Source organism: Parasteatoda tepidariorum, chromosome X1 (assembly GCF_043381705.1).
Source record: "Parasteatoda tepidariorum isolate YZ-2023 chromosome X1, CAS_Ptep_4.0, whole genome shotgun sequence".
Taxonomy (NCBI): Eukaryota; Metazoa; Arthropoda; class Arachnida; order Araneae; family Theridiidae; genus Parasteatoda; species Parasteatoda tepidariorum.
The window spans coordinates 8,543,910-8,568,386 of NC_092214.1; the positions used below are offsets into that span (position 1 = coordinate 8,543,910).

Below are 24,477 nucleotides of genomic sequence, written 5' to 3' on the forward strand. Positions count from 1 at the left end.
TTTCCCTTGGGAAGCTATGCCACTGTTTTTCAGGTTGACCTCTATGCCATTATCTTGTGCTGTAAGATATGCTTAGACAGGGGATATCAAAATATGACTATCCGCATCTGTTCCGACAGTCAGGCTGCTCTCCTATCTCTGTCAAAGTGTAAATTCACCTCTTAGCTAGTGTGGGAGTGTGCTTTTCGGCCCTTTGTAACCTATCTACTCATAACAGGGTATACCTGCATTGGCTACCTGGACACAATGTTTTCACTACAGCGCGAGAACGCGAGAATCTCGCATATTTTTTTATATTCTCGCATTAAAAAATGATTACCGCGAGAAATTCGCGCATTCTATAAAAAAATTTCAAAATTCGCGAATTTCTCGCATTTTGAAAAAAATTTCTCATTTGCGCCATTTAGAATAAAATCCGTTTCACTTTTCTTCCTGGATCTTTTATTATTTTCAACATCTGCCCCATTATCTAGCTTCCCTATTTACCAGTATTGTTCAGAACCTTTAAGAACAACAGAACACCATCCTTCCGAACCACGGAACCTCTTTCAGAACGCATTTCTCTGCAACCACGTGTTTACCGTAGGTAAGGTTTCTTCATGTAAGACGTTCAAATTTTTTGCTCGTTAATGTAAGATGGACAAATACCTTGTAAAGCCAATATCTTCTACTCCGAAACGGACAAATGAAAATGAAACAAATGTGGGTAGAAACGATCAAAACGAAACAAATACGCATTTGAGCAACCTAATGAGAATAGCTGATGAAAAAGTAGATGTAGAACATTTTCCATACGATGATGCAGCAATAATATTCAATGCTTTAAAAATGAGAAGATGTTAAAAATGCATCATAATTAAAGATATTATTTTTTTTTTCAAGTCTCTTTGCGTTTTTTTTTAAATAATTTTTGAAATCTCACTTAACTTTTTGAAATCTCACCCTGTTTTTGAGAAAGGGTGAGAAATTCTCACCCATTTTTTTTTCTGAGTAGAAAACACTGTGGACATATGGGTATTCTTGGAAATGAGCTAGCTAATGAAGCAGCACAGGTTGGCTCTAGTGCAATTTTCTGGGACCCTGAACCTGCATTGAGAATTTCTCTCATATCTTTTAGGGCATCTATATTCAAGCTCTATGGCAAATTGCCCATGAGCAATGGTGCGTCGCTGACGGTCAGAGACAAGCCTAGGAGCTGAATCATGACTGTCCTAGTGTATGTCAAAAAGAGCTTTTAAAGCTTAATAGAAACAGTTTGAGGAAGATCATTACTCTTTTTACTGGACACTGCATCCTCAGGAGACACCTATACTTAATGGGAATTGAATCTAATTCTCTTTGTCGAGGTTGTAATCTTGAAGAAGAGACATCACGACATATACTTTGTGATTGTGAGGTCTATTCTGCTCAAAGATTGCATTAAAACCTGGGAACTGCAAGATGCTCCTGTAAGGTGTTAGCTGAATTTTATTTCAGCTATAGGGCTTTCTTACTAATCATGATTTAGGGTTTGGTTACAATAGACCTCTGGTTGATGTGACCTGCTCTTGGAGCTGCCTAACCTCTAAGTCGAAGTCTTACTCATTGTGAATTGTATTCACACGATTTAAAAATCATACATCGCGATTCATATTCACGTGATTTAAATATTTAATTCCTCTATTGTTTTTTGCAAGTTTTAGAAATCAATATCGTAATTCGTAGTCACGCGATTCAAGAATCCAATTTACATAATCGTATTTACACGATTTTAAGACCCAATATGGCAATTTGTACTTTATCATTCTTAAAATCAAATATCGCAATTCATATTCACGCGATTTTAAAATCCAATATCGCGATTCGTTTAGGAACTAAGTTTTTCCCTAAATCAGTTACTATAAAGGCGAGATATTCCTCATTGGTAGGTAATTTAATTATAAATCTTAGTTCAAAGAATTATATTAAATGTGAATAGTATATAAATTAATGTCCTTGTTATAGAGTTTTTTCACGCTGTTCAATTGTTTGTTCGAGTTTGCTACTTTCAGGGTTTTTCACTTTGTGTCACAATCAGTCACCCCTGAGTACATTATACCTTCCTGGAATAAATAAATTTCTCTCGGAAAGTAATAAAGACATTTCTCTCAGAAGAAACATAGTGTTGTTTAAAGGTAAAAAACTTTTAAACTTATTGCTGACTAAACTTTTAGTGGGAGAAATACTTAAACTTAACATGTAATGTGGCACCAAATCCACATTTGGGGGTAGAAAACAGTATATTTTGGAAAATTTAATATTTTTGAAGGTTTTGTTTATTTTTATAAGGTAAAAAATGGTTTTTAAGATGGATAATTGCTACAACATAGAAAATGTTTCCAACATTTCTTAAGATATCTGGCGAGCGTTTTAAAAAATATGAATAATTTTATAATCAAAAGCTTATTGACTGTCATTAAGCTTGTTTTTTTTTTCTTTTTTTTCAACTCTGCAGTTTATAATATTTTTTTTTTGTTCTGCATACTACTTTTGTAATAGCTTACAGTAATTTGTGTGATTTACACGTTACTGTTTTCAATATTTTTATATTGTATACTCTGTTTTTTTTTATTTACTATGGAGTGGATGATTTACATGAGCTTAGTTTTTTTTTTAAAAATTTATATTGAATTTAACCTAGGTTTATGATTCAGTGTGATACATGTGAAGACTGGTTTCATGGAACCTGTGTTGGTGTTACTAAGCAACAAGGCGTTCAATTAGAAAAACAGGAAAAAGAATGGATTTGTCCATCTTGTCGCTCTAAGGGTATGTTGAATCATATAATCTTTCTAACGGTGACTGATTTCATTATAACCATTATATAACCATTAAGTAGCATTTAACAACCAACTTTTTTCTGTCTTACTTTTTCATTGTTGCTGGTACAGTGAAATGTGTTGCATCCTAATTATTAAAATTGCTGGAAAATAAATAGCTACCATCATCTGAGTAGTTACCTTTTGTTATGCTGTTTGCTAGTAAATTTAGTTTTTGCTTTAAATAATATATTGTAACCACTCATTATTTGAGTGAAGTTTTTGCATTAAAAACTGTTTGTTTTGCTTTAAATGAGAGTTCTCGTCTTCTTAAGGAATTTTAAATACCGTATTTTTCAGCGAGCTATCGAAAAAAGTTTTTTTTTATCAAGGAAAATTATTTAAGATGAAATAATTTCCTGAGAGAAAGACTATTAAAAAAAAAATTTATAATGAAGTCAACAAAATATTCGCCCGCATCGCGATCTGCTGCAGAACAATTGCCAATTCTTAGCAAACTTTCGGCAGTTTCAGGAAGGGTTTTTAACTTTGAATGTGGTCATAACAAAAATATGTAATATTTCGACTGATGGGGCACAAAATATTACAGAAAAAGAAATCTGGATTCCTTGAACTCTTTAATCAGAACTATTCCGGGAATAACGTTAGTTTTCTACATTGTGTTATACACCAAGATGCTCTGTGTAAATCTGCATTGATTATGAAACCTGTGCTTGATGCAGTAGTAAAGCTTGTAATACTATTCAATTTCGTGGGCTTACTCACTGGCAATTTCGAAATTTTCTTCAGTTCGTGCAATCGGAGTACTCTGATGTTCTGTATTATGCGAAAGTAAGGTGGCTTAGGGCAAGATATGTTTTCGAGCGTGTTGGCAGCTGAAAGACGACATTGTGTCGTTCTTCCATGAGAAACAGTCCTCAGCAGAGTGCAAAATATTAGAAGATACGGAATGGCTTTCAGACTTTGCATTTTTCACAGATCTTCTTTGTCATATGAACAACTTGAATGCTGAGATGCAAGTGAAAAATCATTTCATCAATGGTATCTGGACCCATCTCAAGGCTTTTAAACAGAAGCCTAATCTGTTTGCTGGGCAGCTAGCTAAGAACGACTTGTTTTATTTCTCGAGGTTAAATTCAATACCTTCAGTAAATATGGAAAAGCTTAAGAATTATGAAGATGACTTCGAAAAACTCCATTTTGATTTTGAATGCAGACTTCAAGATTTCAGTGCCATTCAAGCAGAATTAGATATTTTTACCATGCCTTTCAACGTAAATTGTGAAACAATGAGGTTGTATTTGCAGCTAGAATTAATTGAGCCAATGAAGAAAAATTTGAAAAAAATTGAAGAAATATGACAATCAATTACAGAAGGAAAGTAAGAAAGAAACTTACTTAAAATAACAAAAATCCAATAGTTAAAATTCACTGCTGTCGAACGTGAATTTTAACTATAGGATTTTTGTTATTTTAAGTAAGTTTCTTTCTTACTTACCTTCTGTATTTGTCATGTTTTTATGCTTCTGTATTTTAAATGTATTTTGAATTGCATTCTACTTTGTTTTTTTTGTATTTTATACATTCTTTTCCTGGACTATGGCAAAACTTTTGGGGTACAGAGAAAGCAATTTTTGTCTTGGCTTTCTCGATAGAAAAAGTTTTGCATTTTTGACATCCGAAGCTGGTACCCCCTAACGACGTCAGCTTTGGCTGTCATATTTTTTCAAATTTTTCTTCATTGTCTTATTTTTAATTCCAGGACATTTTCTTTTTAGCAAGTTTAACACTTAAAAATTTTGTTAAAAAACTAGAATTGAAATATTATCAGCAATTTCCTAATTGAAATTAAAATAATAATGTTTTTACCAATACAGGAATTTAATATTGTAGGTTTTTGACCTGACAGATTTTTCCATAGATGAAACCAACAAAAACTTGCCATTTAAGTAGTGCACAATTGTTGATGTATTAATGTGGTCTGGTTGAGTGCTCTTTAGGCAGTTAAAGCTAAGAAGATCAACATGATTATGAAAAACCTGTTTCTTTTTCCTTGATATTATTTATTTCCATACAAAATTTGGAAAAAATGAAAAAATCTTATGAACAATTTATAGAGTGTGTTTCTAACTCTTCCAAATTTTTCCTCCTTTTTTTGTCATTCTGCTCCAAGACTCAATTCTTCCAAATTTTTCGTTATTTTTCTCAAGTTTGTTTACCATATTAATTTTTCGAACCACTAAATGAAGACTTAGGTGGTTGTATAAGACCACTAAATTTCCATTGGGGGTGTGAACCCTAAAAATTAACATAATCATATCGTATTTTAATGAAAAAGGAGAAAAGAACACTATTTCTAGAGCAAACTGTTTTTCATTTCATCATAGTTAATCAAGATTTCTGTTTAAAATAATCAATAGTTTTTGTATTTTTTTGTATTAAAATAAAATTAAGAAATGGAACAATAGTAAATATTTCAATTGGCTGATATGAGTGGTGTGCAAATTATTACTGTAATAAAATAAAATTTTTTTTTGGGGGGGGGGGTTGAACTGTTTTTGTTCAAAAATTAGAATGATATTAATGGAAAAAAAAGAACCTTGTATATTGTTGGTCTTTTGAGAACCACACCCTTTTTGAGAATAATGATATGTGCATAATATGCCCTTATACAATTGTAAGACAACAATTGTAAGAAATTATTAATCTATTAAAAGTACTCTTAAAACTTTAATTTATTTATATTTTTGTTTAAAAGTTTTAATTTATGATGCTATGCCACGGTTCTTTGAGTCCATTTTGTTTTACAACTGATATTTTTTAGTCTGTTTTTTATTTTTTATTAGGTATCGTTTCATGAGCAATTTATTTTTAAACATGACGTGCAACTATGGAAATATAGTGTAAACCTATTTTTCATTTAAAAAAAAACACCAGTGTTAAAGTCAAAATCTTTTACTTCTAAAGTCATTGAAAAAAAAATTATAAATTTTAGATTTATACCTTGATGTTAAAATTAATATAATTTTGGTGTGCTAATTTTGCTTTTAAACTGTACAGATGTTTTGCAGATATTATTCTGTTTTTCTTTTGCCATTTTTTTACTATTTCGTATTAAAAATTAGTATATCATTGCTGCTTTTCTTGATTGTAACAACGTCTCTGAACAAAAAGCATATTCCAATTTGTTTTAAAGATGATTTATCATGTTCATCTGTGTGGCTTTATTATTTATTCCAAGTTATCATTGTACCTTAATGTGCTTAATTGTATAATATTTCATTTGAAAACCAGTAATTCTATAAAAATAAAAATTCAAAACTATACACATTAAATGATTGCTTGAGAATAGCGTTTTCATTTGTAACCTGATTTTTTTTTTTTTTTTTTTTAAGCAAAAAAATTACATGTCTAACTATTTTTGGTTGACAAAAGACTGCATTATGTTATATATGAGTCGTAAATAATACCAATTTGTTATAATAGAATAATTTGTCAATATAGTAAATTCATTTTTTTTTTTAAATAAATTTCAATCTTATTTTAGCTAATAACATAGACTTTTTAACTCAAAGAAGAAGGAAAAAAGGTTTGAATTAACCAAACTTGAAGTTATCTAAAATTCAAATATAAATATTGGTTTAAAAATAAGGGTATTGTAATGTAGAATAAAAGTAAATACATTATTTCACAAAAAGCAAAATTACCTTAAAATCTTTTTAAATTTCAATGACTTGCAACTAGTATGTTTATAATGAATTTAATTATAAATTAAAAATTCATAAACACACAATTATCTCCATATAGATTCGCTTTAAATATTTTGTGATAAGTTGGGCAGATTACATTATTAAGAAAATTTTCAGGATCATCAATAGCATAAAATAATTTATTTTTAACCTAAGTTTAAAATGTTTATAATTTTTCTTAGATAGCATTTTAAAGGCTTCAGAAGGGGTTCGTGTATGATAATGGTTAACTATTTAAGAGGATAGAAAAATTATTTTTGGTTTTCACTACATCAAATTTCCAATTCAACCAAAAAATTGGGCAAATGTTTGCTTTATAGTTAAAAGTTAACAATTAGTATCAGTGGGAAATTCTAGGGGAATTAATATAAGTTCGAATTACTCAACTTTTTGAATTTGCAATGTTTGAAGTAAAAAGAGTCAACTGTACCTATTTTATTTCTAATTTGCTTTCATCTTATTTCGAATAACAAACTTGATCAAGGTGCCCTTGATTGTGTAGCATATTTGTTCAGCAACTTTTAGCATGAAACATTTTTCTGGTGCATTAATCCAATGACCTAAACTCCACATCCTTGAGCTTTAATCCTTTTTTTAAACAATAATTTATGTACAACATTCTTATTATATTTCAAATTGAATAAGGAAATTGAAAATTGAATTCAAATTGTAATATTTCAAATTGAAAAAAGAAAAAATGTATTTCTCCTCCATTGCAATTTACTCCTATTGTTTTTAAGTATTTTTTTTTTGTTAAATTCATAAAACTTTTTATTTTATTATATGTTCTATAATAACTACTATATCTAATATATAATAGCTACTATATTCTACTATATTTTGTTAAATTTATAAACAGGGATTTAAAGTAAACATATTGTATTCTATATAACATTTACTGGAATTTTGTTTATTTCTATATGTTTAGATCAACAAATTCCAGAGAATGCAACAGAGGTTTTGCAAACTCCTAATAAAATTAAATGTGGGAAAAATTTGAAAAGGAAAGAATCAGAAAAAGTAAGAATCATTTTAAAATAATTTTTCTATAACTTTTTTAAACTGTTGAAATATATATATATGTATGTGTGTATATGATATTTACAGTAGGGGTGCTCAACTTACGGCCCTCTGACTACTGAAGTACGTCCCATGAGGGCTTTTAAACACAATAGAAAATAAACAAAAATTTTAATTGCACTTTTGAGCCAGCACGTTTTGTTGTGCTAAATTTTTACAGATTCTATAGTAAATTTATGTTTAACGCGCTTTCTTTAAGCCGATTTTATCGTAAATCTAAATGATTATTTAAGCAGTTATTTCTACTTCTCAACATGATTTTGAAAATCCCGAATTTTTATTATTACTACGACATGCGGGTTTCATATCGCCCATTTAAATTAACACTTTTTGGCGCGCTTTATTTGTGCCGATTTCTTCGTAAATCTCAGCTTTTTTTTATTTATTTTTTGCAATTATTTATGTATTTTTCAACCATTATTTCGGCAGTAATTGTTATACATTCCCACATAGTATAAAGAATTCCAATAATTTTATTACGACATGCGAATTTTAAATTGAGCATCTGACACACTTTATTTGTGCTGAATTCAGTATAAATTAATTGATTTTTTTTCTTAGATTATTGCTATACTTTTCCATGGGATTTTGATGATCCCGTTATTTAACTATGATGTTATTACGACTCGCTAATTTCCAATTGCGCATTTAAATAATCACTTTTTGATACAGTATCTTGGTAAATTTTTATCGCAAATCCTAGTTATTTTCCTTTGTTTTCCGGCAGCAAATGTGATTTGTTCAAATACTGAATATTTAGCAAAAAACCGCTGTATATTCGGGGCTAAATAACAAAATTTTTCAGCAGCATAATAACACTGAAACCAAAATTTCAATACTAAGAATAAGATTTCCTGGAAAAACTTTTTCATAAAACAATGCTAAAAATAGGCCTATCAGAAACACTTTTGAAAATGCTGCGCTATCATAAAAACTAAAGATTATATACAAAAGTGAAACGGCGAAAATAAAAATCGATCTTAAGTTTCGAAAAAAAGTCAACATCTCAGTTTTTCAATATAATATGAAAAGCATTCATAAAATAATAATTTAACAACAAAAATTAAAAATACTCAGTTTATTTTTGTAAAACACACCTTGATTATAAAAGCTTAAATGGAAAGTACTTTTTAGGACCAAAAACTGATTTTTGATTTTTCATTACATTTAGGATGTTACAAACAAGAGTATTTTATCTAATAATAATAAAAAAGTTGGTGGAAGCTCCATTGTGGACAATATCATCAAAACCCCTGAAAAGCACCAAGAAAATGAAATTTTGGTTCTAGAAAAGCACCCAAAAAGTCAAAGATCACCCCTAGAAATGCATCAAAAGAATCAAAAATCATCTTTGGAAATGCATCAAAAGAATCAAAGATCACCTTTGGATAAATACCTGAAGAATCAAAGTTCACCTATGGAAAGACTTCAAAAGAATCAAAATTTACCAGTGGAAAAACACCAAAAGAGTCAAGCTGCAAACTGTGAAAGTGACACAGATAAAAAACTGAAATCGACACAAAAGAAACTTCAAGATAAAATAAATGTTTTATCAAAAAAATCTAATAAAGAATTAGATAAAGCATTTTTATCAAAAAATGTTAGTCCAAAGCAGCAATCAAAAGTATTGCCTATTTCCAAAATGCTTTTTGCAAATGATAACAAAAAAGATACTATTAAAAAAGAAAACAAATCTTCTAAAGAAACATTATCAAGCATTAAAAAGAAACCACAGCAAACTTCAAAATCTAAGGTACTTTATTTTTCTTTGAAACCAGTGACAATCATTTGCATGTCTTTTAATATAACTTGTTGAGTAATTTTTAAATAACATTAGTTACAGTAATACAATATTATTTAGAGTTTTCTTTTTGACACATAAGCATCAGGGACTGATGCTAGTACATCATGACTCAAAATTTCGGTGTGCAGTTGTCTGCATTTTTTAACTGAAATTTATTCTTGTTTGAAAATTATTTCATATTCTAATTTTAACCACTAAGGGCAATTAATTTTCTATAAGCATTCATTATTTGTTAGCATTTTGATGTATTAGATTTTGCTAAAAAAATAATAATTATCATAAAATGCAGCTACAAAATTCAGGATTGCTGAAAATGCGGCCTTTTTGAGAAAAGACCAGGGCGGCTGGGTTTTTTTTTTTTTAAATAAAAGAAACTTAGTCTTTATTGACTTTTTAATACTTCATGATTCAAATTTATTTAGTGATTGATATTTAAATTTATTTTATTAATGACTATTCGGTAAAATATGTTATATTACGCATCCAGTGTGAAATATGACAGCAAAATGCAGTACCTTATGATAAAGCGACGCGTTTTAACTTGCTAGCTTGATATTGACGATCAAATATTTAAGGCTAGCAAGTAAGTTTCATCTTTTAAAATTTCATTTAAACTATTTATTGTGCCTCAATGAAGAACAAAATATAAAACAAAAATGCTGAATCACCCTGTTTTACCTATGAAACCGTTTCTTTTTTAGTAATTTAATATTAATGTTATTGCAATAAATATGTTTTAGTTTTTTATTTTCTACATTCTTCTACCTTTCAGTCACTAAAAAGTGTTTTACTATATCTGTTAACATTTTAAATATTGTTCATAACTTTCATGAATGTAAAATATTTCCAAACAAAATTTTAGTCTGACGGTATCATTAGAGCTGAAAATAATCACTACTATAAGTTAAGGCAGCATTTAAAAGATTGTCTTTGAGTTTTTATTTTGGACGCAGCTTAAAAAGTGTGATTAAGAAAATGGACACGGCTCAAAATGTGTGGGTTAAGAAATAGGAGATAGCTATTTCAGAAAATGAACATTGAACTTGATTCTGTTAAAATTTTTGTTTTTGTAAATAAATAAACTAATAGATTTAAATAAGTTCGTGTTGTGCATGTCATCCATTTGTGGAAATTACTTTGTACATTATTTAAAATTAGTCTTTTTTAAAAAGGTTTTTAAAGTCAATTGTTGTTTTTACAAGTTTGTCACAGGTCCTATACATTTATAATAGTGGTATTAAATTAACGTTTCACAAATTTAGATATTTAGAAACTGTTATCATTTAGTGATTTGAATACTAAGAGATTGCTTAAAAAGTTATATCTGTAGTATATCAAGTCATCCTTATCCTGAAGTCCTGGGCTTTGCCTAGTGATGATAATCCTTAGTATTTAAAATGCAAAGAAAAATAAGTATGAAATTCCTTGTTTAGTTGTTAAATTTGAATTGAATATTGAAAACTTGCATTTTTTGCTATCTATTTTCTTAAACATTCTTTTAGAGCAGTGTTCAAGAATGAAAAGCTCACAGACAAGATATTTTCATGTCTTTAATTTGCTGAAGTTTGACATAATTTCTTAAAATAAAATTTGGTATGCAGAAATGTTGTTAATAATTTAAGTTTTGATTTAATTACATCATGTATTACAACTAATGATGATGCTACAAAAATTTTTATCCTATGTTTTTAATTAAAAATTTAAAAAAATATTATTTTTTATCATTAGTTTTACAAATCTAACCATCAATAAAAATAATTTTTTTATGTGCATTCATATAATCTTAGTTTAAAATAAAATTTAAAAATTAGCAGAACTAATTTGATAAAGCACTAAGTTGTATATTTTTATAATATGTAAAATAAAATTAGATTTGAATTAATTTAAATTTTTACTGTACAATTAACTAAACTATTAAAATTATTTTTCTATTTAACTTTGCTTTTTTAATTTTTTTCTTAAGTTGAAATTTATTTTTTTGCTTTTTTGTAAGAGGACACTATATTGCAGGAGATGCGTTTCATGGCAAATTCTGTTTTCACATCCATTGATATAGTAAAAAATAAGTTCTGATAAACCACAAAGTTTCAAATGCTGAAATTTTTTTTTTCAAAATATCAGAATGCAAACAAAAGCAAAATTACTTAGGATTGCACTGTAGGGAAGTTATAAGATAGCAATAAAACTGTGCATGATTATTTGTTCTAAATAATTAATATATTTTCTTTATAAAGTTGGATAATTGGTAACTATAATTAATTTTGTGTTAGTCATATAATTATGCTGCCGTAAAAAAGTTGATATCTAATTGTGGCTCTGATTAAAATTATTGTTTATAATGCTTTTAAGATTAGCTGATGTTTCAAACTGTCTCAAAATTGCAAAGTTGCTGCTCCACATTGTTCCTAATATACAGTCACCTCAATGTAATAATTAAATAATAACCCTTTTTATTATTACAACTTTTAAAAAATACTATGAATAAAAGCTAACTATTTTATTTTAGCAAGTTTTTTTAAGTGGTTTAAATGAAACCAGCTAAAATCTGGAAACCCTGACAAAATTTCCCACTATATATTTTTTAAATTTTTATTTATTTATTTTTTTTTTTTGTTGCAGAATATCGATGAAAAAAAATTAAAGCCAAAAGAAACTACTACTTTCATGAAAATGTCATGAAGTGAATAGGTGATTGCCATTTATCCAAAGGGGACAAATAGATATTAAAACTTCTGACATTTTGTTGACTTTTCTGTTTTAATTACATTGATTAGAAAAGTAAAACGATAAGCAGAAGAAATTTTTTCACTGATTTCTGTCCGCAGTAACACTGAATTATGTTACTTCCAATAGATTTTACATGTATAAATTATGGCTAATGCATTCTGTCTCAAATGAATGTTTTCATTTTCTACAATTATATCATTATTTAGATATTATATGTTTTTATTTACAGCATTTAAATGCAGATTTAATTGGAAAAGAAAATATAATCTACTATTGAAATTAACTTTCAATACCATAATATTTATTGTTAAAAGGGGGGGGGGTCTAATGATTATTATGAATAATCTTCAAATTAGATTAATTATTTACAGGTAATTGAGAGTTTACTGCACACAAATTTTAAATTAATTTTTTTTCTCTCTTTGATATCTGTTAACTTATGTTTTTCAGAAAATTTGCTCAGTGCTTAGCTTAAAGTTTTTCTCAGTATTTTTGAAGCAAAATTTATGCCTTGATATTTGATTCTTGATTTAATGAATCTGATTTAATTAATTAGTTTTAGAACACTCTTTTAGATATATTAATCTATAGTGATACTGTTTAAAATTTAAAAGTTCGAATTATATATTGGTAATTCTTTTAGCTACTGTTAAAATATAAAAAATGCAACCCATTATCTTACTTAAGTTTTCGTTTCATGAACACTGAGAAAAATCTGCCTCCAGAATCTTTAAATCAGGTAGTTATGCATTTCATGTTCTCAATGGTCTGCTATAATTATGGGCCTTTTATATTTCTGACTGTGAAGAAAATACTTATTTTATTTTCTGATAATCGTTATAAATTAATTGCACTCTTTTGTTTCATTTAAAAAAATACGTTTTTGATTATTTTACAGGAAATAAAAACTGTGCAGAAACAAAGACATAATTGTATTCAATGCCAAAAGATATCTATGGCCAACTCTTGTTATTGTAGCTCTGAATGCATAGAAAAGCATGCAACACAGTGCTTAAAATCCATGCGTGAAGCAAGTGGATCTTCAAAGGTTAAATTCCATCTGATGTATATAAATCTATTAATTATAAATGCTTGTATAGCTACACTGTGTGTATCCTTTTCATGGAGTTACTGGAAAAATTCTCTATAAATAGTTTCGATCTATCATGCTTAGCACAGAAATTGTATATATAGCTGAACTGAAGTTTAATTACTTATTGTTATACAGCAAAGGGGCAACTAAATAAAAAAAGCAAAGAATATCCCATTTATTTCTTGAACCAATCTGTAACAATCACAGAGTGTTTCTTGATTCTGAATTATGTCCAGTTATTTCATATGTGCTTACTCTAAGAAAGATTTTTTTCTACTGATATTTATAAATAATTTATTTGAAGACAAATCTTGGGCTTATGCTGTTTTAGCACTTTCCCAAATTTGACTTTATTTTATTTATTTATTATTATTATTATTTTGTATTTTTAAACTGATTTTTACCAGCTTTTATTTAAGATTGCAGTTTTATTAATCAGATCTAAAATGATAATTTTAATTTCTCCTCTTCATACCTATATCGAGTTGGGTGCTGACAGATGATTTGATGTCCAGCTTTTTAAATTGAATCAAAAAGACAGTCTATAGGATGCATGTAGATTAGGAAATGTTTATTTTTCTATTTTTTAAGCCAATTAAATTGATAAACTTAACTTGAAATGAAAATAAAATATGTATACTAAATTATTAAAGTTTTGTAAATTGTTATCAGGTTCTAATATTTCTAAATTTTATTTAGACCTTAATCAAGAGCATAAATAAAATAAAAAATTCATAATAAGATCTATACTCAATTTTTTTCATTTGTATTAAATCTATTATTAGTAAAATTCATTATTTACATACCTTATAGATAAATACATTAAATCATTTTTGATGGAAGTGCTAATCCAAAAGTTAAGCATTCTATGAAATTTGTTTTTTTTATCAAAATTAAATTGGATAAGATAGAGAGGTGTCTCGATTGTATTTATAGATAAATATTAGGTTCTACTTAAAAGTAATTTATTTTTCTGGGAATTTTTTTTTTCAGTTAAGTTTAGGTTTTATTATTTCACAATTATTACCGAACTATTGATTTCAAAATAAAGTTTCCATTTTAAAATTAAATTAATATTTATATAAAATTTAGGCTTAAATTTTCCATTCCTCACAAGACTACAGATTATTAAAACATTTATGGATGGCAAGTTAGGAATATGTGCTTGTCATGTGAATAGCTGATTCAGTCTATTTTGAGTTGATCAAGTGGTTTAAGGTGGAAAAATTTAGTATTGTGGTATCACATAATTGTTAACATCTTTTCTGCAGTTTATTAAGGGAAAGTTTTGTTTCTTTTTAAAATTTATAGTTTTATATATATATATATATATATGTTACGGACGGGGAGTCTCGATGAAGCTTCAAAGCAGTCTAGGGTTGCGTTTTAAAGCTTTTATTATGACAAAAAACACTTAAATGACAATAGAAAATAATTAGAGCTGGAACATCTTAATGAGCTCGCTCCCCGTAGCCGTTCAGTGAGTGAATGTAGAGGGAGTCTGCTCAACTACAGGTGGCGCTGCATGGCGTATGCAACATATATATATATATGTATGTATATATTCTAAACTATATAATGGAAAGAGACTTAGCTGGTCTTGTTTCTGCAATAGCCCACCTTTGTCCAAAGAACACCTATGGCAAAATAAAAAGCTTCTCTAACTTTTATGTAACATAAAAATGTAAATTTTTTATGAGTATGTTTGATTTTAAATTTCATGAAGTGATGAAAATGTGTTTTTTTATTTTTTATTCAGGTACAAGATTGGGATTCTCAGAGATTAGTTGTTTTTGACCGTTATAAAGGGAATGTTGTAACTGGAGATAAAGGACCTAAAGCTGGAGAAATTATATCTTGGCTGAAAGAAAATCCGAGCTTTATGATTGCTTGCTCTTCCTCATCAATGACAGCCTCTAAAAAAGACAATAGTAAGTAAACAATTTTTTCGATTACATAACTTGCAGTCTTTATATTTTTAATCTTAATTCTTTTTAAATTCTGAAAAAAATTAATGGACTGTTTGCAACAACACCATAACTGTTTTATCTTTTAACAGCATGTATCAGAAAAATCAGAATGTTTGTCAAAATTTGTTGTAGCATTTGGGACGACAAAAACCTGTGCTATTGTGTGCCACTGGAATTTCTGGATCATTTGCAAAATTTATGCTCAACTTTCATATGTGTTAAGTTCATAATCAAAATTAAAAAATCGTCTGTGTGCTTTAATTTGTAAATTATTTTTTCTTGAATTACTTGATAATGAACTGTCTAACTCTCACACTTATAAAATCTTTCATAATAAATACAACATTTGTATTTTTAAATTAAATACTTACTCTAAATTAGAGAGAAAAAAAATTAATCTTTGAAATTTAGATTTATTACATGGGATATTGATAAATTCATAAATGAGCATTTTCAAATCTTGGTCAGATATAAAAATTGTTTTTATGATATGGTATTTCTTACATATTAAAAATAATAAAACAGTTCATGTCACTTTGTTAACACCTTTGTCACATTGTTAAAATTCATCCTCAGGCTCCACCTCAAAGATCCATCTACAGGTGCCTGGTCCCGCAGCACTTTGCAGAACCCTCCACCCCATAGACTTCAACCCTGGGTTTAATCTCTGAAGACGCCATAAAAAGGTGCTCTGATCAGAGAATTGCTCCTTTGTTTTGAAAGCAACCTTCACGGGCTTGGGTAGCTTGGTAGCGGACCAGAGACTCCTACAGAAAAAGGGCCTGCACCTTTGGACGCCTCACCAGCTTCCGAAGTAGACTGCAAAGCAGCGGTATTAGCACTGGGCTCACCCGAGGGCTTACCATATGCTACTGGAGACTGTATAAGACTTTTCGAACAGGAACCTCTGCCTAATTCCTGAACGCATCCCTTGTTGACCGGCGCGACGGATGATGCCGTATCAAAGGCTTTTTGATTACTCATCATGTGTGTTTGCCTGCCATTTAGTTACCCACTGAGGGGTATCCAGAGGGCACCACATGGAGGCAGCAGGCATTACCCCCCAATTAAATGTTACTATGTGGGAATGTTAACAAACTAATACTGATTATGTTTTTAATGCTACAGTACTTTAAAAATTTCTATATATTCATCTGAAATTATTGAATATTTCTTTTTGTATACCCTCTTATTTATTACTAAAAATATGGCAAAATCTTTCGTGTAATTTTAGGAAATTTCCAATCTAATTTTAATTTAGTAGAAAGTCCCATATCCAGAATCTTCCAGACTTTGGCAAGTTAGGAGAGTGGATTTTTTGTGTTATTAGGTTTTAAAGGTAAATAAACATCAAAATATTCTTCATGCAATTTTAAAAAAAATAACAAGTAGACGGTAATTAATGTTAATTTCATGCAATAAGCTTTCCTTATAGGTTGAATGACCTTTAATTAACTAAGGAATGTTTAGTATGATAAAATGTATGTAAAAAAAAATGAAGTGAGCAGACAATAATTTGATTTTTTTTCATTAATAAAGACAGGACTTTTTCCTTTTTAACAGTAATGTGAAAAATTAGCAGTGCATATAATCAGATAAAAATGACAATACAAAATGAGCCTCAAATTCCAAAAGTAACTAATATGATTCAATAAAAAAAATATGAAACAAAGAACAGAGTTTAGTAGATTTTTTTAATGAAAACTTTTAGAAGCAAAACTTATTTACAAAAGAAACAAAACTTATTTACTGATGTTCATTTCAAACACTATTAATATTCATAGTTTATTAGTCTGGAGTATAGACATTTCCAATAAATGGATATCCTGATATGGGATTTTGTACTATATATAAACTCTAGCATTTTAACTCTTTCTTTTTTTAGTGCCTTGTTTGTTATATAATAAGTGTAAAATAATTTTTTTATTTTCAGAAAAAGAATGTGATTCTAGTTCAAATATAGAAAAAGCAGCTGCCAAAGTTAATGATGTACGAATGAATGTTAAAAAAACATTAAAAAATATATTGATGGACAGGTAAGTTAAAACAAAGATTTCATACCTTTATCTTTATTTCAATGCGAAAACTTAAAGAATACTTTTTTCCTAGGAACATATATGGTGCACTAAAAACACTTGATGCCTTTTCAACTTTTATTTTTTAATTTATTTAGTTATTTCATTAAGCATAACTTCTTTTTTTTCCCTTCTGTTTTGGCAATATTTTATGTTTGTAAATATACTTTGGAACAATGTGTACTTTAATCTCAGTAGATAACAGGTGCAATTCTGTTTGATTTTTGTTAAAATTTGAATTGATGAATTTTAATCTGACTTTCTATCTGATTTATTATATTAAATTTTTAATATTTTTTTTTAATTAACCTTTAAATTATGTAACATACCTGCCAACTCGTCCGGATTTTCCTCCTTTTTCTGTTTTTCCGGGTATGAGCAAAATCTTCCGGATTTGTCCCAAGTTTTTGGATAAATAATAAAAACTCACCAAATTTAGCGCTTTCGTGCCTTTTGCGGAACGATGCTCTAAAATGTGCGCCGAAATTGTCTGTCTTTTCTCTAGTAATAGATGGAATCACTGACAATATGGATTCTTAGCTTTATCCCATTGTTGTGACTTACAACCTTGCTGAATCATCAAAAATTCAATCCAGGATTTTGTCCTTAGTGGAACTAAGTCTTGATTTGACTGGGAGAGACATATCCAACCTTATTTTGGATGAACTGGAGCATTTGAAGATACCTCTGACAAACTGCATAGCATTTGGCTGCAGTAATGTTAGGGAAAAAAAATGGTGTGATTTCTTTTCTCAAAGAAAAGCACGAAAATTTAGTTATAATGGGATATTTGTGCCATTTAATTAATTTGGCTGCAGAAAAAGCAGCTGCAACATTGCCTGTTGATGTTGACCAAACTTTAGTGGATATATTTTACTATCTAAAAAAAAGTTGTAAGAGGAAAGAGAAATTGAAGTTATTTCAAAGTCTTCACAGTGAAGAAGTGAGGAAGATATTGAAGCACGTCTGCTCTCGATGGTTGTCCTTGGGGAGATCTCTGTTCAGAGTAATAGATCAATGGGATGCATTATTGACATATTTTCACGATGAAGTGAAATCAAAGACTTTAACATCTTCATCTTTGGCTTTAAAATCCAAAAATGAGTGAAAAGGTGCTAATGACAGAAAGCCAAAAAAGGCATTCAGAGAAAGAGGAAGGCACTTCTAATAAGAAGCTCAAAACAAATGAAGGAACCTCTAAAAATCTGAAAATGAACGAGTTTACTCCCAAAACTTCTGTCAGCAGAGAAGAAAAATTTTTTCATTTTTTATCTTCAGATTTAAACAAAGCTTATTGCTTATTTTTATTGAGTGTAATAACGGATTTTGAAAAGCTCAATACTATATTAACAGTCATCTTCCCCATTGATACATGTTTTGAATAATATGTTAACAGATTTCTTAAAGAACTTATTTCTGAAATTCATTAAACCTGCTGTTATTAAAGGGCAAGCCCTTTTAGAAATTCAATATCATATTGAAGCTAATCAATTGCTGGATTCAGAACTGTTTGTTGGATTCAAAACGGTAGAACTAGTTAAAAAGTTGAATGAAAAAGAAAAAAGAAAATTTTATTTGTCAGTAAGGAATGTTTATGCTACCTCGTGTGATTATATCATCAAAAAATTTCCCATTAATAACGATATCTTGCAGACTTAAAAAATATCGAAACCTCATCATTTGAAAAAGTAGCATATTTTGTTAAAAAGTTTCCTTGTCTTTTGATGGTTAAAGAAGGAGAAACCAAAGAAGATGCATGAGACTGCCTCCAAAAACAGTTCACTGCATTGCAGATTGAAGATTCTTCCAACTTTAAAGGCAGCACCATAGATATGCAATTAAATGAACTGAGTACTGTTAATGACTACAGCGGACAGCTTAAATTTGACCGAATATCGAGAGTGTTGTTGGGAATCACTTGCATACCCCAAATCAATGCGGAGTGAGAAAGAATATTTAGTGTTGTGAAGAAAAATAAAACACAGTTTCGGTCATCTATGTCTACAAAAACTCTCGAAAATATTCTTACGATGAAGTGTCAAACAAACAAATTGTTTTGATAATAAGTTTAGTGCTGATGTTTTGAAAAAGGGCAAACGTGCCACTTCATCAATAGTGAAAATTTAGATTCAAAAAAATATTTTTTTTTAATAATCTTGCTTAAATGTCTTACATCTGTTTTTCATGATCATGCTTACCCTTTAGTTTTAAAGCTTGATATTAATTTTTTTTTTTTAAATTTCATGCATTGCTACATAATTTTATTGTAAAACTTTTAACTAAATTAACCTTTTCTGAAATTATTAAAGCAATTAGTTCTTTAATTTTAGTATAGTGTCCATGATATCAATATTATATATTAAAAAGTAAGTTTTAGTTAACCCCCTGATGGATGCAACTTGTTTTAGTTATCCATGCTTAATTAAAATGTTTTGAAGCATTCTTGGAAGTGTGAATTTTTTCCTTAATTTTAAAAATATGGTTGGAGTCCTGTGTTAACCTATTATTTATAAATCATTTTTCTTTTATGGATTACATATTTTTCCCATTATGGTAATTTCTGAAAATAACTATATTAACTAAATCATTTCTTTATAAACATATTCTAAATTCTATTTTATTGATTTTTTTTATTGTGTTCTCCATATGATATATGTATAACAAAATGAAAATTAATTATTGCACGAAGAAGTAGTTATTGGATATATGTATATATTGTGTGAAGCAGTTTTTAAGGTTGTATAATAAATATAAATTCTTGCTTTGAAATTCTTGCTAGCTCTATCATTCACTTCATAGATTAATATACACTTATGGTGTGGTACAATTCTTTATAATGTTTACAATACAAAACTGATTTTAGTATTGTAAATTAGATATTCTCACTCTCAGATTAAAAAAGGAGGTTTTTGATTATCAGTTCTCAAATTTTGCATTCAAATTTATACCGTATAAAATCTTCTGGATTTTTTTTCTTGGAGGTAGGCAGGTATGATGTAAGCACTCTAGCTTGTGTAAATTTTTTGATTTAAATTTTTATAGGCAACTCAAGTTTAAGTGGATAAATTGTGGCAACAGCTGTGGGTTGCATTATTTGTTGCTATTTGATGGAATAAGCAGTGTGATGATGAGATTTTTTTTCTTCTAAATTTTGATGAGAATAATAATGAGCAATTAAGTTGATCCCCTGTTCAGCTAGTTAAGTTGATTAAGCTAGTTAAGTTGATCCCCTCTGATCAGCTCTCTAAGTTGATATTAACAATCAAGTACCAAACTGTTAGAAACAATCAAACCCTCTTATTAGTTGACCATTTGTCTACGTGAACTATCAAGTTGTTATCCCACAAATGGTAAACTAACACATGTTTCATTGTTTGTATTAATACTAGATTTAAAATGTAAGTTTCTTAAATATGATAATGAAAAAAATCATTAAAAATGCTCACATTATAGGAAGCTTTCCTCAGATGAGTACATAAAAGAACAAAATGAAATAATGCTAGAGTGGTAAGCCTACACTGAGAGCAGAAATACATCTTAAAAGTGGTAAAATATTATTGCATGAAGCAATAATATTTTACCCTGGCAATTCTTAAGAAGATTTATGATATCCAGATTTATATTGTTGCAATCTTAATGTTAATGTAATGTAATGTTGTTGATCTGCAACTTTTAGACTATGGTGGAGAATTATTGGCCAAGACACCTGTTAGTTGAAGCAACAAAGTTGACAATGTTCAATATAAAGCACTGAGACTTATTACCTCTGCAACCTGCATCACACCTTTCACTGCTTTTGAAATTCAAACTGTTCTTGTGCTGTAGAGAGAGACAACTCTTATAACAGTTTGTGAGACTTCCTCTGCGACACTGGCAGAGACTTTTTCTGACTGAAAAAAAGACTAAAGACACACCAATCTTTCTTCAAAAAAAGGAAGAAACCTTATGTCCAAATATAAAATAACAAATTTCCCCTATCAAAATTTTTGCCTTCAAGAGATTTTCCCATCAACTTTCAGAATCTCGAGTATAACTCTCTATTTATACTCAACAAAGAAATAGTTGAATTCCATGCCAACTGAAACCAGTAGTGAATTTTTAAAGTTAAAGCAACGTCTTTGTATTTGGCATAATTTTAAAGGAAATTAGTTGTAATTTATGAATTCAGCAGTTATTCTTTAGAGTTATGCATGATTATAGTAAAATTTATCATAAATAGAGAGCATTCATGATTTTGACTTATTGTACTAATAAAACTGTCTATTTTAAAGAAGAACAAGATATTAAAAATATTACGATTGGTATATAGTTTGATTTATATTGTAAAATAAATTGTTCCTAAGTCTAATTGTGGGGTGATTTCCATCAAAAAAAAATTTTTTTTCATAATTTTTAAATCAGAAATTATCTTAACTATATATTTGTCCCCTTTGTTACAATTAAAGTTTATTTCATTCATTACACAAAAAACCTTCTTACTTAATATTTGGTTTTTACAATAAAGTCTGTTAGTACAATCATGTTATGTTGTATTTTTTAAAAATTTTAAAGTTTCTCATTTAACAGAGGGGATGTAACCAAGGACAAAACTAACTGTCCCCTCAGTTACGCAAAATTGATAAGTTGACCATTAAAAAGGAACTCCAGAAATGTAAACAAGTGCTAATGCATTCTGATTCAACTAGTTTAAACCAGTTCCTCCACTATTGGAGCACACTTTTTATACAAAGCTCTGCCATTTTCATTTGATACAACAAACATTTGTTATACAACAAATTTCAAGGCATTTCAGCATTGACACGAAAAGTATTCAAAAGTCAATTACTAAAGAAGTTAAACCTGGGAAATCCTGGGAAACAAAAAAAATTAAGGAAATTTATCACTGTCAGATAGCCTCTTATCTTAGGAGTTATATGATATCCTCTTTGGATTTATTAGAGAAAGAAATTATCAATTCTGAATACAATTCCAAAAGGCCTGGTGTTTTACTGAGTGGTATTGCCATGTTCTTAAATTCTGTGCATCGCAAGAGGTATTGCCACATTTCCTATCAAGCCATGGGGAGGAGTTGGAGAGAGTAAATCTATTAATTGGAATCAGCTGGTGAAGTGACGTAGAAATACAAAGGTCTATTTGGCACCATATGACTTTAGTTAGATAATATAGGTGCACATGCGCGTATACATTGGTGATGATTCTCCAGTTTTGCAGACACTTTTTTAATATTTATTGTAACATAAGAAAGTATCTGCGTGAGCAAAAAAAAAAGTTTGCAGTGGGGGGATGCGAAACAGTCTGCATAATCATGATTTGCGCAAGGTAGAAGAAAGTCAGTGTTTAGTTGTATGCATGCTGCTCTGAAGGAGAAAGGATATAACTACCTCTTTAGCCCAAAGACTAGCGATTCCATTGTTAGCAGTCAATCCTACAATCAGCTGATCAGAGATATTTGACTCAATTCAACTTAACTATCTCTTTACAGCGAAAATAGACAATTGCGAGGACGGCAGGAAATCTTTTAATGTAATTTATTTTGGAGCAAAATGGAAAACAAATCAATGAGTATGGGTGACCTAGATTCAATGGTTGAGTAGTTACTTAAACTTGATTGAAAAATGAGTTGCAAAAAAAAAAAGGAAAGATCTTTTTTTCTTGATAACGCAACATCTGACCTTGAAACACTTGATTATAAACATAGATGGGTCAAATAAGGAAAACGTTAAAATTGATGTCCTACAAGCTTCTTTGTGTATAATAGCCATCTGGAAAAAGTAAAAAACTCAACCATTTTATGATTTTTCTCAGGCAGGCTTCAAGAAGAATTCACCAGAAAGCAATACCATTGCATATGTCATAGATGATATAAATTCTTATGATCCGGTTTCTGAATTAACAAATTTGATTAGCTTAACTGGAGAAAGTGTTATAAATGGTGATGATTTTGTAAACATTGAGCGAAATATTGAATGTAAAAAAAAAGGATTTAAATATGGACAAAATTGTTGAAATGTTCGAAATAATGATGTTAAAAGTGAAAGTGAAGAAACTGATACTCAATTGAGGCTTTCTGAAAACAAACCAAAAGTGATAACTTCAAGTGATGCTCAAATTTGTATTCAGGAACTGAAACATCCAACAAATATCTATCTAAAAAGGATGAAATTGGTATGAAAGTGCTATATGTAAAAATGTACCTTGAAGATATGGTAAGTCGCAGCTGCTTAAAACAAACTTCTGTCTCATCTTTCTTTTCAACTGGATAAATACAAAACAAAAGCATGTATCAGATTTCTTAATCTACTCTTTTTGTATGGTAAATATTATAATTTCATTGGAGTTTAAATAAACATCAATGTAAATAGTGCTTACAGATTATTTAATTATTTCTATATCATTTCAAATATTCTATAAGCAATTTATGGCATGAACTTTAGTTATTAATGTACCCTTCTGCGAAAAGGATATTTCTCATAAATTTTCAATTTTTTCGGTTCTAAAAGTTTTTATTTAACCAAGGCTTCCCTGTGTGTGTATATATATATATAGTGTAACGTCCCATATCCGGACGTCCCTTTCCCGGAAGGGTCGATTTCCCGGACACTTTTTAATAATCAAAATAAACAAACATCTCTCCATCATCCCCTTTCCTTTAAAAAAAAATTAAATAAATAAAAAAAAACGAAGTCTTTTGACACATTTTCTCTTTTCAGCATCAAACCCATAAATCACCAGAAAGGGGAAGTGAAGATCTACCAAGACCATTGAGTAACCGTTAGTGGCGCTCCTCCATTGGAATGTAGGAAAAAGAGGGAGATTTGTTTTCAAAAGACCGCAACTGAGTCCCCCCCCCCCCCTTTCCCATGCAGGTGGCTAGTAAAAGAGGCATTTCCTGGAACATTTTTATTGAAAGAAGAAATACTGTGGAAAAGGGTAAACGGGGCAAGCGTTAAGGTGGAGGGGGAGTCAAAGTGGAAAATTTGAATAGGTCTAAAAGGATATACGTCCTTGAGAAACAAAACATTCGTTCTTTTCCATACCATGTAATATTTAGGAGGAGGGGGAAAAAGGGGGTAACATTCTCTCTTTAGCAGATTCTTTCAGTCATAGAAGAAAAAATAAAGAGAACCCGATCAGCGTGCCCCGCCTTTATGCTTGATTGATAGCCAATGATTGGAGAGAAA

The 24,477-nt window shown here is 29.3% G+C and overlaps 1 protein-coding gene across 9 annotated transcripts in view; it reads left to right on the forward strand.

The window, feature by feature from the left end:
* Positions 1-24,477, forward strand: part of LOC107447713 (protein partner of snf) — a 146,431-nt gene that overhangs the window by 61,641 nt on the left and 60,313 nt on the right. For all 9 annotated transcript variants that reach the window (XM_043049291.2, XM_043049287.2, XM_043049290.2 and 6 more), the window contains 6 exons: positions 2,660-2,787; positions 7,476-7,567; positions 8,799-9,380; positions 13,057-13,206; positions 15,011-15,182; positions 17,155-17,257. In XM_043049291.2, coding sequence (XP_042905225.1) covers positions 2,660-2,787; positions 7,476-7,567; positions 8,799-9,380; positions 13,057-13,206; positions 15,011-15,182; positions 17,155-17,257 — 1,227 coding nt within the window. The remainder of the gene's footprint in view (positions 1-2,659; positions 2,788-7,475; positions 7,568-8,798; positions 9,381-13,056; positions 13,207-15,010; positions 15,183-17,154; positions 17,258-24,477) is intronic.